This window comes from Urtica dioica, chromosome 5 (genome assembly GCF_054948205.1).
Source record: "Urtica dioica subsp. dioica isolate 48M chromosome 5, U.dioica_male_clone48M_v1_H2, whole genome shotgun sequence".
Taxonomy (NCBI): domain Eukaryota; kingdom Viridiplantae; phylum Streptophyta; class Magnoliopsida; order Rosales; family Urticaceae; genus Urtica; species Urtica dioica.
Genome location: NC_142760.1, coordinates 35200485 through 35213657, shown reverse-complemented (window position 1 = coordinate 35213657; position 13173 = coordinate 35200485). Strand labels below are relative to the sequence as shown.

Here is a 13173-nt window from a genome sequence, read left to right as displayed (position 1 = left end):
AATATTTAGAAAATTTTCTCTCATAGATTCGAAGCATAGTTGAAAATTTTCAAAATGGTTGCAATTGTGAAGATGTTCAACAATTTTTGTAACACTATGTATCGCTAAATAGGATATGAGTGTGTAAACGGCGGACATAAATGCACATATTTCATCGTAAAAAATGTGAAGAAAATGAATAAAGACCTTAGCCATTGCGATATCTGTTTCGGTTATGTCATGACCTATGTTTCTATTCATGTATTCACGTGTAACCTCTATGTATCTATCGGCTAAGAAAGAATTTAACATTAAAAATATTGAGTTCTACCTAATCCTGTTATGGGTGAGATGATGACTCGCCAGACATGATATATATCTATAAACTATATTTTGTAATATGAAGTTAAGTATATAATATAAAATTATAATTAAAACTATAATATATATTTGTATGATTTTATTATATAATGAAAAATTTAATAACTTAACTATATAATACAAATTACATAAACTAAACTATATAACAAAAAATAGAATATAAACTTAATTATATATTAAAAATTTAAACACTTAACTATATAATACAAATTACATAAACTAAACTATATAACAAAAACTAGAATGTAAACTTAATTATATATTAAAAATTTAAAAACGTAACTATATAATACAAATTACATAAACTAAACTATATAACAAAAATTAGAATATAAACTTAATTATATATTAAAAAATTTATAAACTTAATTATATAATTTATATAAAAAGATTGTTGTAGAGAAATATTTGTAGCGCTTTCTAGCTTTATCGGCACTTGAAAATTCTGTGAGGCACAATTAAGCCACGGAAGCTCTTCATTCCGTCCTCTTCCGACCGGCCCGGGATGAGTTCCTTGTCTTGTCTTTCTCACCCTGATCTATCTCGTTAAAAACTCTAATACCGACTATCAAACTCTTTATAATGGCATGAATTCTTATTTAGAAAATGAAAACTGATGTATTCGCTATTAATAGCTGGTGTGAGTAGATTTCCAATTTCAGAGTTTCAAATATATATAAAACTGACGTATACGCTATTAAATGCTGATATAAGGTACATATATAGGTAAGAAATTGATTCGAGTAAAAAAATATCAAAAATAGTGTATGTAAATTCAATTCACACTGCAAGAAAAATAGCTTTTGGTGACAGTTTTTTAATGCTACTAAACACAAAAAATGACATTTAAAAAGTGCTACTAAAAATTATTTACTTTTTAGTAACGGTCAAAATTTAGATGACAGTCATTATTTAAATGCATTAAATAAAAAGAACCGCCACTAAAAGAAATGCTTCCAAAAACAATTGTCTACTAATTTTTTTAGTGTCACTATTATCTTAACCGCCGTGTATTTGTAATTATTCTTTTTATATACTAATTTATAAATATATTGTTTATTAAAAAATAATATATCACTTTTAATACAAAATTATAAATTTCGAATTTAATATTTAAATATTTCATTTGCATTAAAATTAAAGAAGACAAGTAGATAATTTATACTACAACCAACAAAATAAACGTATTACAAAGAGAATTTTTGTTATGAACAAGTTTTCAAATACTAATAACACACTAATGAAGAAATGATTTGCGAAGTCCTTAGAGAAACGGTAAATCTACAGGGTATCGAAGATTTCCATCTACAACTCTGTTAGTTGCATGCCAAATTAAATTTTTTGCATGTTCTGGATTTCGAAAAAGTCTCTTGAAACGCGAAATCGGTGACAAGTACCATAAAACATTTTCAGGGATTCCTTCCATTACCTCGTCATAATTTTTTTTCTTTTTCTATCTTGATATATCACAAACTGGGCAATGATCTTCATCCTCGTAGGCTTTCATGTACAAGATACAATCGTTTGGATGAGAAAATTTCACGTCGTGGCAAGAGAATTTCACATTGCAATGGAGAATGATTATACGACGAAAGAATTTCCGTCATGGAATTGGTAACATTTTGTCGAGACGTAGATTTTTCCGTTGCGACGTGATGAGTTGGTGAGACCATGCATTTTTGGGATAGATTTTCTCCGCGACGATTTTTTTTTGCCATCGTGGCGAGACCATATTTTGCGGTGACATGATTATTTCTCGTCGCAACGAAAAATTGTAATATTAAACTCCCGAGAGCTTGAATATTTGGGATTAATTTTCGTCGCGATGACATATTTTCCTGTCACGGCGTGACCATGTTTTTCTGTGACGTAATTATTTCTCATCGCAGCGAACATGTTCATCTTGAACTTCCAAGAGCACGCACATCTAGGATTAATCATCGCTGCGACGAAATTTTTCCCCATCACGCCATGTTTTGCTGTGACATGATTATTTCTCGTCGCAACGAAAATAGGCCAGAGGGGAGCGTAGTGGAAAATTATGTGTTCGAGAACGCTCAAACAAGGTTACCTTGTGGTTTTATTCTCTTCCTCTACTCGAAACCCACACAAAAATTATATAGGGTTTTCTTATTCTTCTTGTTTGAGAGAGGAGACAATGTCCGACAAAGAAGAATGATGAGGGGAAATCAGAGAAGGACGTCTTTAGCCAGAGAATGAAAATAGCTCGCTAGATTTCACATCTAGATAAAGAAACCTTCAATTTTTTTTTGGGTTTAGTCCAAATTTTTGTAAAGGAAATTAGTGTTCAGTGATTTTGATTATGTTACTCTTGAATTAGAAATGAACTACAAGAATTATCAAGGTGGAAGAAGGGTAATAAGTAACCTTATAACATTGTAGAAGGATTTCATATATAAAAGTAATGTAAAATTATAACTACAAATGAAAAAGATATAAAAACTACAAACAAAACATACATATAGATATGGTTGATGTTATATCATATATTAATATTTATATTCAATCAATTTTGATATGGTTGAGGTTGAAAGTAATCTGTATTCATATCAATATCAATTCATGTACAATAACGTAAAGTCAATACCAATTGACCTCTTTGGTAATAACATTTGAATTATATAGTTGTATTGTTATATAACTATAAACGAAACATAATTATAGATATGGTTGATGTTATGTCACATATTAACATATCAATTTTTTTATGGTTTTGATATTAATATATATATATATATATATATATATATATATATATATATATATATCTCTTATGAATACTCAATTACTGTATCGATTGTAAATGTTATATAGTTTAAGTTTTAACATAATGTGATTTAACTTTATAGAATTGTAATGAATTTTATTCAATTTTAAAAAGTGATATTCAATTTTATATAGTCGTAATCAATTATGTTTAAATTAAACATATCATTCAAAGTTTTACTTTAATTTTAATCGCAGTAATTTATTCTCTCTTAAATTTCAAATGCATTTCTTTTGTCAAGTGCTTGATTTCTTGGAGCTCACTCGAACAAAGTATAGTGGCACGTTCAAGTATTGCTGCTGAGATTGCGTGGGTTTGATCTCTCATACGCGAGTTACACGTGCGGGGATCTCATCCTCCAATCGTGTGGTGTGACAACCTTGGAGCTCCAGCAATGGCCACCAATCTCTATTTCACGCGCGACCAAAGCATGTGAAGATCGATCTTCACGTGCGTGATGTGGACCTTCGTCGTGAGCTAGAGATTCAATATGTGCCTACAGCTAATCAGACGCCGGTCGGATGTGCTCACGGAGAATCTCTCTGTCACTCGCTTTCTCAACCTAAAGGACAAACTCAATGTCACCGAGTCCCCGTTTAGTTTGACGGGGGTAGTGGGATATTATCACAAGCCACATCAGCAACCACATCGACACAGTCATCAGCCAATAAGCACGAAGATAGTACCGGGCACCTTGGCGAGTTAGTTAGGTGGTAGTGGTAGTTACAATCCAACCAATGTATTTAAGCGACATTATGTACACATTCATTCCTTAATGAAAATACACACGAGACAACGATTTCTCTAGAGTTCAAACACGATTTCATTCACTTTCTTGAACTTCATCTTGATAATAAGTCGCTATCTCGCGATTATTTAGTCGAAACTCACTACTATCTTTGACTGTGACTTTAAAAGGTATGTTTTGTGGTAGTGTCATTCATTGTTTTGGTTCATTATGCTCTTTTGGTTAGCCTCTTGACGAGATTGGAAATCTGAGTATTTTCGTAACGCAGCTCTATCGAGCCCATGAGAAAAATAGCCCACTTTTACGTCCTGTTTATTGGACAGCGATTATTTCTCGTTTCGTAACCATGTAAATAAATAAAAAATAAAAAATAAATAAATAAGTGACGTGTGATACAACAAGTTTTGGTTAAAGTTTAAATGCTCAAGATATCAAATATGATCACCACTTCATTCATTGTACTTTATTTGAAGTCATGGTTTTGAATTAAACGGAGGGGAAAAACAAAAAAAGATGGCTAGCATAGATCCAGCCCTTCGTCGATGACACGTGTTCAAATCTTATGGAAACGTCATGTTCATGGAACCAAAGTGGTTAAAGGACTACTTACCCATGGTTTTGGGCACAGCTCTTGTACTGAATCAGTGGATTCTGCATAAAAATAAAATAATCAAATTCGCAAGGAAAATTAAAGGTAAAAACAGTTATTTTTTTGCAAGCGCTTGTACTTTCAGATCTAGAATAATAACTTCAGATAAATAAAGTAATGTTAATTTGTGTGTATATATTCTAGCGATGGTTTAGCACATTAGCACATTGTTATTTATTTTCTCGATGTAATCAGTCGAGATATTTGTTAATATGCAATCATATAAATAGCTAATTATTTATAATTACATTAATACATGCATCATTATTTCATGGTCCAATAGATATATAATCATATGTACATATATGATTTGTTATTTAACTAATTTTTAGTAAATACTTGATAAATAATCATAAGTAAGTATTTACCAAATATTTATTAAAAGTTATTTACGAAATCAGAAAAACAAATTTGAAAACCGTGAATCATCCACATATTGTCACGTAATCATTGTGGTTATTTACCAAATATTTATTAAAAATTGGTTATATAACAATCTAAAAGTGTAAATATGATTAATTTGCTAATTATTTGTTATTTTATTGCTAAACTTGAGGATTTGCTTCTTATAGTGTCATAGAATAGAACACATGGTAATTATCTCCCTTATCACTAGTTTAAGCTTAATCTCATATTAAAATGTATTTGAAAGTACGATTTGACCCTTCAACTTCAACTACTCTTTTTGCAAAACTGGGGACATTTTCGGAATAAATAATAATAATAGAAACAAGTGTCCAAGACGGTAGAATTGAAACAAAACCATCAAACTCTTTTACAGTCCAAAATCACTTAATCCCCTTACCAAACTCTCACCTGAAAAAACATGTCTATAAAAATCAAACAAACTCACACAACTTCAAGTCATTATCCAAAACCACCAACGTTCTTAAGAGTAGCTTGGCTAGTTCATCTATTTCAACTTCTTTTGAAATCTCTCTGTTATTATTTACTATCTTATATTTGTAAATCACAAAAAGAATGGCAAAGAATGCAGTTCAGTCTCCCATTGAGAATACTAGTTTGGCTGCTCTTGACCAAAAGCTTGCCATGGCTAAGCGTTGTTCTCAAGGTTACATGCATTTTATATGATTTTTGTTTGTTTATTAGTTTTTATCTATTCATCAACTTTAAATCGTTTGAATACTAACTTATAAATAATATGCCACGCGAAACCATTATTATGAATACTAACTTATAAATACTAACTTATAACTTATAAATAATATGAATACTAACTTATAACTTATAAATAATCAGTCGAGATGACAAACCATTATTTGATTACAAAATTTATATGTAGTAGTGACACTAATAATGTGACTAAGATTTGGTATTTGATATGGTCCAAACTCCAAACAACTATGTAGATCACAAAGGATATTTGCTTCACATCAAACTGGATTTAAGAGAATAAAAAAATAAATAATCTGGGGGTTTATTTAATTATTTTTCTATTCTTTCCCGCAAAGGAGTCTATTTCTTAGTGTCAGTAAATTTATGGGCAAAGAGTTTTTTTTTTTTTTTTTTTTCCCTAATGTAATGTGTCATTAATAGGCACACGTTTATTTTTAATATATATATTTTTTTAACAGAGGGTGTAAAAGCTGGAGCTAAGGCAGCTGTTATAGCTAGTATTGTCACAGCCATTCCAACTGTAAGTCCAATTTTATTTAAAATACATACACAGATACATACATATATCAATACATAATACTCCATATACATACTTATCTAACATTATTTTTTTGTTTTTAGTTTGCAAGTGTAAAGATGCTTCCCTGGGCAAGAGCCCACCTCAACCACACAGCTCAAGCTCTCATCATATCCACAGGTTATTATATCATTATTATTGTCATTTACATGGCTTATTTTGTATCAGAAATTAATTAATAATTTTAGTCGTTTAATTAGTGATATTCTAACAATAATTAATTTTTCGTTCTCAGTGGCCGGAGCAGCTTATTTCATAGTCGCAGATAAGACAGTCCTTGCCGCAGCAAGAAAGAATTCCTTCAACAAAACAGTGTCAAACAACATTGAAGCATGATGAGTAAAAAAAAAAAAAAAAACCACCAATTAGTTATAAAATACTCTGGTTGAACTTTCTTGTGCTCCAAGGAACTAGTTACTTGTGTAATACTCCATCTATATTACAAATAAAACACAAAGATGGGAGTCTTATTATATATCCCTTCATCCTTACTTTATGAAATCCATACAAGAGCTTTTCTTTTAAGTACTCATTTTTCTATTTAAAATCACCAATAGTCATTGCACGAGCAAACCCCGTCTTTGAACCGATGAAACCGGTTGCGATCCCGGGCCACGATTTCCCGGTTAAAGATCTTCGATATGAGCTTCGTGGCCGAGTGGCAATTCCCACAAACCCGAAGATTCTTGACGATCCGTATCGTCGTCCCAGGCTTCGTCGAGATCAACCCGAACGCGATCGCGAGCCTCTCGCTGTGGTGGCTCAGCTTTCCCTCCTTGGACTCCTCGTCCACGTCGTAGAGAACCTCGGAAGTGTCCGGAACGAAACCCGACTCGTCCAAAACCCTGTCGATCTCGTCACCCATTTCGTAGATCTCTCTTCTCAATGGATGTACTGTGTCTCCGACGAGAAACTCGTGAACCACGTTGTCCACTTCGATGGAGGTACATCCCGGGATTTTCCTCATACCCTTTTCGTGAAGCCTCGTCCTCATCTTCGCCACGTCATCCCATCTCCCGGCCCGGGCGTAGATATTCGACAAGAGCACATACGGGCCCGGGTTCTCGGGCTCCAATTCGATGAGCCGTTGGGCCACGGATTCTCCTAGCTCGACCCGGTTGTGGGCCCGGCAAGCTGCGAGGAGAGAGCCCCAAATAGCCCCGTCGGGTTCGATCTCCATGGACTCGATCAACGCCTCGGCTTCTTCGAAAAGCGCGCTCCGACCGAAGAGGTCAACGATGATCCCGTAGTGTTGGAGCTTCGGCGAAATCCCGTGGTCTCTCGTCATCGAGGCGAAGTATCCTCGCCCGAGATCCGCCGAGCCGGAGTGGTTACAGGCCGATAAGACCGCGACGAACGTGACATCGTCCGGTTCGAAGCCCTCGTCGAGCATTCTCGAGAAGAGCTCGAACGCCTCACCGGCGTGGCCGTTCATCGCCAACCCCGATAGCATTGCGTTCCACGCGGCCGTGGGTTTGACTTTTAGTCCCTCGAAGACTTGCTTCGCGGCCTCGATGGCTCCGCATTTCGCGTACATGTCGACGAGGCTGGTCCAGAGCGAAGTGTTGAGGCTCGCCCCGAGGTTTCTGTCTATGTAAGAGTGAATCCACTTCCCGATTTCGAGGCAGCCCAAATGGGCACAAGCCGGGAGAGCTGCGAGGAGAGTCACTTCGTTGGGCGAGATGTCTGATCTCATCATCAGCGAGAAGAGCGACAGAGCTTCTTTGTGGTCGTTGCAGTGAGTATATCCGCCGATCATTACGTTCCACGAGACTACATTTCTCTCGATCATCCCATCGAACAGCTCTCTGGCTTTCTTTGAATCTCCACACTTTGAGTACATGTCGACGAGCGAGTTCATAAGCCTGAGATTCAATCTGAGCCTGTGTGCTTTAGCCCATCTCCAAACCCAATTCCCGGCTTTGAGATTCCGCGACTGAGCACAGGCCGAGAGAACCGTCGCGACGGTTCTCTCGTTCGGCTTCGCGTCTTTCATTCTCAACATCTCGTCGAAAAGCCTCAACGTCTCGTCGAATCGGCCGCTCTGGAAGTACGCGGAAGCCATGGCGTTCCAGGCCACCGTGTCTCTCTCTTCCTCCATGGCGTCGAACACCGATCTCGCCTCGTCAACTCGGCCGCTCAAAGCATACCCAGTCATCATCGCCGTGAAACAGACCTTGTTTCTAATAGGACTTTCGTCGAACACTTTCCGCGCACAACCCAGCTCGCCGCTCTGCGCGTACATGCTAATCAAAGAGCTCTTGACATAAGCGTCCGAGCACAACCCGAGTTTCATAACCTGCGCGTGGGCTTGTTTCCCTTCGCGGGTCGCTCCGAGTTTTGCACAGAGCTTGAATATGATCGGAAAAGTATGGGAATTGGGCTCGGCTCCAGAGACTAACATACGGAGATAGAAACTCAGCGCTGACTCTGGCTCGTCGGAGACCAGACCGAGCGAGCGAATGAGGGTGTTCCACGTGAAAACGCTCGGACGGTCGAGCTCGTCGAAGACCGAGAGCGCGTAGGCGAGTCCGTCGGAGCTAGAGAGCGCGCAGAGCTCGACGAGCTTGCCGAGGGCGAAGCGGGTGTCACCGGTCTTGATGACGTGGCAGTGTAGCTGCTTTATGTCTCCGATGGTCTTGGGGTTGGAGAGCAGAATTATATTCTGATGGGTTTGAGGGTCTAAAGAAGAAGAAGAAGAACGTACGAAGTTGGATGTGAGCAGTGAAGCAGAAGAAGCGAACTCCATTGGGTGTTTTTTTTTTTTTTTTCCTTTTTTTGGTTTTCATTTTCACGAGTTCTGTTTTTCTGTGTATACGTTATCTTCACTTCAGTGTGCGAAGTATGTTGATATAACGACATGTCGTTTACTTCAATGTTGTTTGTTCGCTTAGGACTTTGCATTGAAAATCAAGTTCCATATTGGACACTAGGAAAACTAAAATTTTGGGCATGAGAAATGCCTTACATTTCGGCGGAGGAACAAAGTCATCAATTCGAGGAAGCTCAAACAGGTTAGTGAAAACTTTGGAGTCCTAAATATAAGTTGAACATATATTACAAAGTAGTTTAAGAACATAATGTGTGGATGGAGCGAGGTCCTCGGAAGCCTTTGCTGAATGAATATTTCAGAAAACTTAATTTATATAAAAGGACAAGAAAAGAGTAATTCAAACGAGTTTAATCAAAGAGAAAAAACAGTGCCATAATTTCACCACATACCAATTACGATGATTATTCCTATTTTATCTAATGTAGCCACGTTTCCTAGGTTATCAGTCTCATTCTATCTAATATATTCACTATCCTCTCTCTGTCTCTCGAGCGTCCTAACAAACCTATGTAATTGGCGGATTATTATCATCTCGGTGCGCATAATGACTTTGTGCGCTGCGCGTCGTGGGGATTGTGCAGATTGGCCTTGGAGCGAATTCGAACAAAGTGCGATGTCAGGCGCGCGACGCGTAGGCCTCAAAAATGGCCTTTCTCTTTGTTGAACACTTTGTTTTGACTCGTTTTTGCTTCCGAATGCTTCAAAATATATCCAATATGCTTCAATGACGTCTTGATTCTCGATTTAACACCCTTAACTTGAAATTAAGTATAAAAACTCGAAATAACCATCAATACACTTGAGAACTAGCTAAATTCAAATCCGAGAATGAGAGATTTGTAAGTATAAAATGCACTAATCAATTGACACAATTGTCCTATTTTTTAAAGCCGTAGACATATGTGTCTCATTTCAAATTTGTTCAATATCAATATTCATTTTTAATATAAATTATATGTGAATGTGGGACAGTATAACGAAAAAAAAAAAGATGAAATAAACATAAAACTTATTATTCTAAAAACAAGGGCTATTAATAACATTTTTACTGGATGGCATGGTTGGAAATTCTTTACACAATAATTCATCACTAAATATTTATTGGGCTCCCGATAAAATTTATGTCTCGTGGGAGAAATCCACGTGAATTTATAGAATACAGATTTTATATTTATTAATTTTCTCCTTCTCCTCCATATTAAGAGGATGTAGATATTCTTTACTTCTAATTCTTGCTATATTAATGAATAATTAAAGAGAAGAACAAGTGTGCTCCTGATAATTTAGATATAGTTTAGATATCCAAAAAATCGACATTGAAAGAAAGATTCTTATGCATAATGAACTTAATTAGACGTAAGTTATATAAGAATTATTCAGTCCAAAAACCACCTTGTCATCCAAACGCTCGTACAATGAATGTGTATCAATATGCTGTTAAAACAAGTTGATCGCAATCAATCAGTACGATTAGTACCCATTGTCATTTTTTAAATGAGACGGCTTTATCGTTTCTAATAAGATCAGTGTGCATATGCTGAACGAAACATATATGTAATTTTCTACGAAGGAAAAAGGTTCAGGTTTTTTTTTTTTTTTTTTTTTTTTTTAATATTAGCAAATTAAAAATGAGTTGGAACTTTAAATCTATGGCAGGCCAATGGATAGAATTGAAATGATTGAACTTTCTACAAGTGACAAAAGCAATAATAATGCATGGGATAGGCTTGAGTTTATACCATATGTATACTGAATGTGATGGAATTTTTTTATTCCACACACACACACACACGTGTATATATATATATATATACACACACACTGAAAACAAACAGGAAAAGAGGAGTCCCCAACAGAAATGGGTTGTTATTCTCATGCATTGGCTAAGATGTGTCTCATTCCAAATATCCCATTCAAAAGGTTTTCATAGGGAATAACTTTTCAACAATTTTCTCCCGAAATATCATAAATGTAAGAAGAAGAAAAAACAAAACAAAAGGAATATTATTAACACTACTAATAATCCATTTTGTTAACAATATTAAGAAAAAATTACCGCTTGTAGTTGAGCCAGGCTAGGTATAGTAGCTCAAAGATAGTATTTGCGGATAAGCTTCATGAACAAGAGAGTCTCGACTCAAAGTAGTCCATTCAGTCAGGATCAAGATTGTGTGAGAGAAAGGGCTTATCAATTGCACGGCTTGGGCAAAAGATTCAATCCTACTACTCCCTTCACATACCACTATTGCTTTATATATTGTGAAATTCTTTGAAATTAAACGCGTTTGAGCTTGAATCACGCATAGATAGAATCTTCTGTACTTTGAAAATGCCCTGAAGGTCACAAATAAGAATATCGCGAGATATGATAAGCCTGAATTCGGACTACACCCAAGACACAGTGCAATCCGAACGTAGGCAAGAACAATTTCTTAAAAATCGTGTTTGAGAGAGAGAGAGAGAGAGAGAGAGAGAGAGAGAGAGAGAGAGAGAGAGAGATACATGTTTGAAAGTCAAGTGACGAATTTAAAAAACCCAATGTGATTTATATAGGAAATCGTACCAGTTCGCGAATGCTAGTGACGAACAGTCGTACCTGTCCATTTGAACAACAGTTATAGTCGCAAACAATACGATCATAGTCAAAACGACCGTTCGTTCCAAAATGATACAACTGCTCGTTCAAACAGTACGTAAAAAATAATTGTAGCACTAGAAGACGCGACTGTTGGTAAGGTAACAAGTGCCTAAGTGTGCCTACAAAGAGCCACTAAAGCCTCTACGTACACCCGAGCCCGACGGCCCGCTCGCGCTTGCTTATGCAAGCAAGCGCAAGAAAGTGACAATTGACACTCTCTAGGTTCTATAATGATTATTAATTAAAATATATATAAAGACATCCTTAGAGTAAGTGCACTCTATCTTCAAAATAGAGATGGAGATGGAATGCACTCTATCTTCAAAATCATCTTCATTCTCTATATTAGAATCAGATTTAAAGAGTGTATCTTCATATTTTGAAGATGTACTATTTCGTCTCGATAACTTCTTTTAAATACCCTAAGCTTCTAAAAATTCTAAAATTAGCCCAAAATTTAATTTATAACTATAATTTGATACTTTTATATGTGTTATGTATTTATTTATAAATTAGTGCATTCTAAAAATAATTAATTCAAATACAACTAAGAAAAAAAAATTAATTAAAACTAGGTAAAATAACACATATATACCCTGTGTTTTAGTGAAATGTCGAGTTAACCTTTGGTTTTCAAAAATGTCGAGTTCATACCCTATGTTTAGCTAAAATGAAAAAATTATACCCTGAAATGGATAACAGTATCACAAATCTCCATTTCATTGATAATAACTCTTATATAAGAAGAACCGAATCAAATCCAAACTAGTATCCTAACTTACAAATTCCCAATTTTGAAATAAAAATGGCTTAAATTGAAATTAAATAATAAAATTCATATCTCCCAAGAGATGACTTCATTCCATGTTCGAATGGCAACTCTGAATCCTAGATTCTCTGTTCGAATTTGTGATTTTGATGACAATCAACTATCGATTTTTACCCATTTGCATCTTTCTATGTTCTTCACGATTAAGAGACTGTTGTATATCTTTTAGTTTTTTTAATAAATTATATATATGATGCGAATAAATAGATAATTGATGTTTACATATAAATATTATAGTCAATGAAAAGTCAATAAAAATTCAATAAAAAGAATATTGTGGAACTATTGTCTATCATTTTAGTTAAACAGATGGTATGAACTCGATATTTTTGAAAACCAAAGGTAAAATTCGACATTTCACTAAAACACAAGGTAGATGTATATCATTTTCCCTTAAAACTTATACAATAGAAATCACAATATTTTACATAGACAATTAAAAAACATCAAGACATTTAAAAATTACATAATTAAAAAAATTAAGTCACAATACTACATAGACAACAAAAGTAAAAATATCAAGACATACTTGAATTATGTTGTGGTGCGTTTTATTTTATTTTTATTAGAAAATGTAATGCTTTAATATATGTACCGTGTTTCCAATCAATAAA

The 13173-nt window shown here is 35.1% G+C and overlaps 2 protein-coding genes across 2 annotated transcripts; one reads left to right on the top strand and one right to left on the bottom strand.

The window, feature by feature from the left end:
- The first annotated feature begins 5391 nt into the window (after positions 1 to 5391).
- LOC149398100 (early nodulin-93-like) lies at positions 5392 to 6787 on the top strand. The gene is made up of 4 exons (XM_089615207.1): positions 5392 to 5617; positions 6141 to 6202; positions 6304 to 6379; positions 6495 to 6787. Exons 1-4 carry the CDS (start codon positions 5527 to 5529, stop codon positions 6593 to 6595), a joined length of 330 nt encoding a protein of 109 aa, XP_089471333.1. The 5' UTR covers positions 5392 to 5526; the 3' UTR covers positions 6596 to 6787.
- Positions 6788 to 6806: 19 nt separating this feature from the next.
- Positions 6807 to 9085, bottom strand: OTP82 (Tetratricopeptide repeat (TPR)-like superfamily protein). Its single transcript, XM_089615206.1, has one exon. It carries the CDS (start codon positions 9006 to 9008, stop codon positions 6807 to 6809), a length of 2202 nt encoding a protein of 733 aa, XP_089471332.1. The 5' UTR covers positions 9009 to 9085.
- Positions 9086 to 13173: the final 4088 nt, after the last annotated feature.

Excerpts from the sequence above, each read along its gene's own strand:
- OTP82 (XM_089615206.1), bottom strand. The coding sequence starts at position 9,008 with ATGGAGTTCGCTTCTTCTGCTTCACTGCTCACATCCAACTTCGTACGT.
- LOC149398100 (XM_089615207.1), top strand. The coding sequence starts at position 5,527 with ATGGCAAAGAATGCAGTTCAGTCTCCCATTGAGAATACTAGTTTGGCT. Across the intron at positions 6,203-6,303 it reads TTGTCACAGCCATTCCAACT|TTTGCAAGTGTAAAGATGCT; the intron begins GTAAGTCCAATT and ends TTTTGTTTTTAG. Across the intron at positions 6,380-6,494 it reads AGCTCTCATCATATCCACAG|TGGCCGGAGCAGCTTATTTC; the intron begins GTTATTATATCA and ends TTTCGTTCTCAG.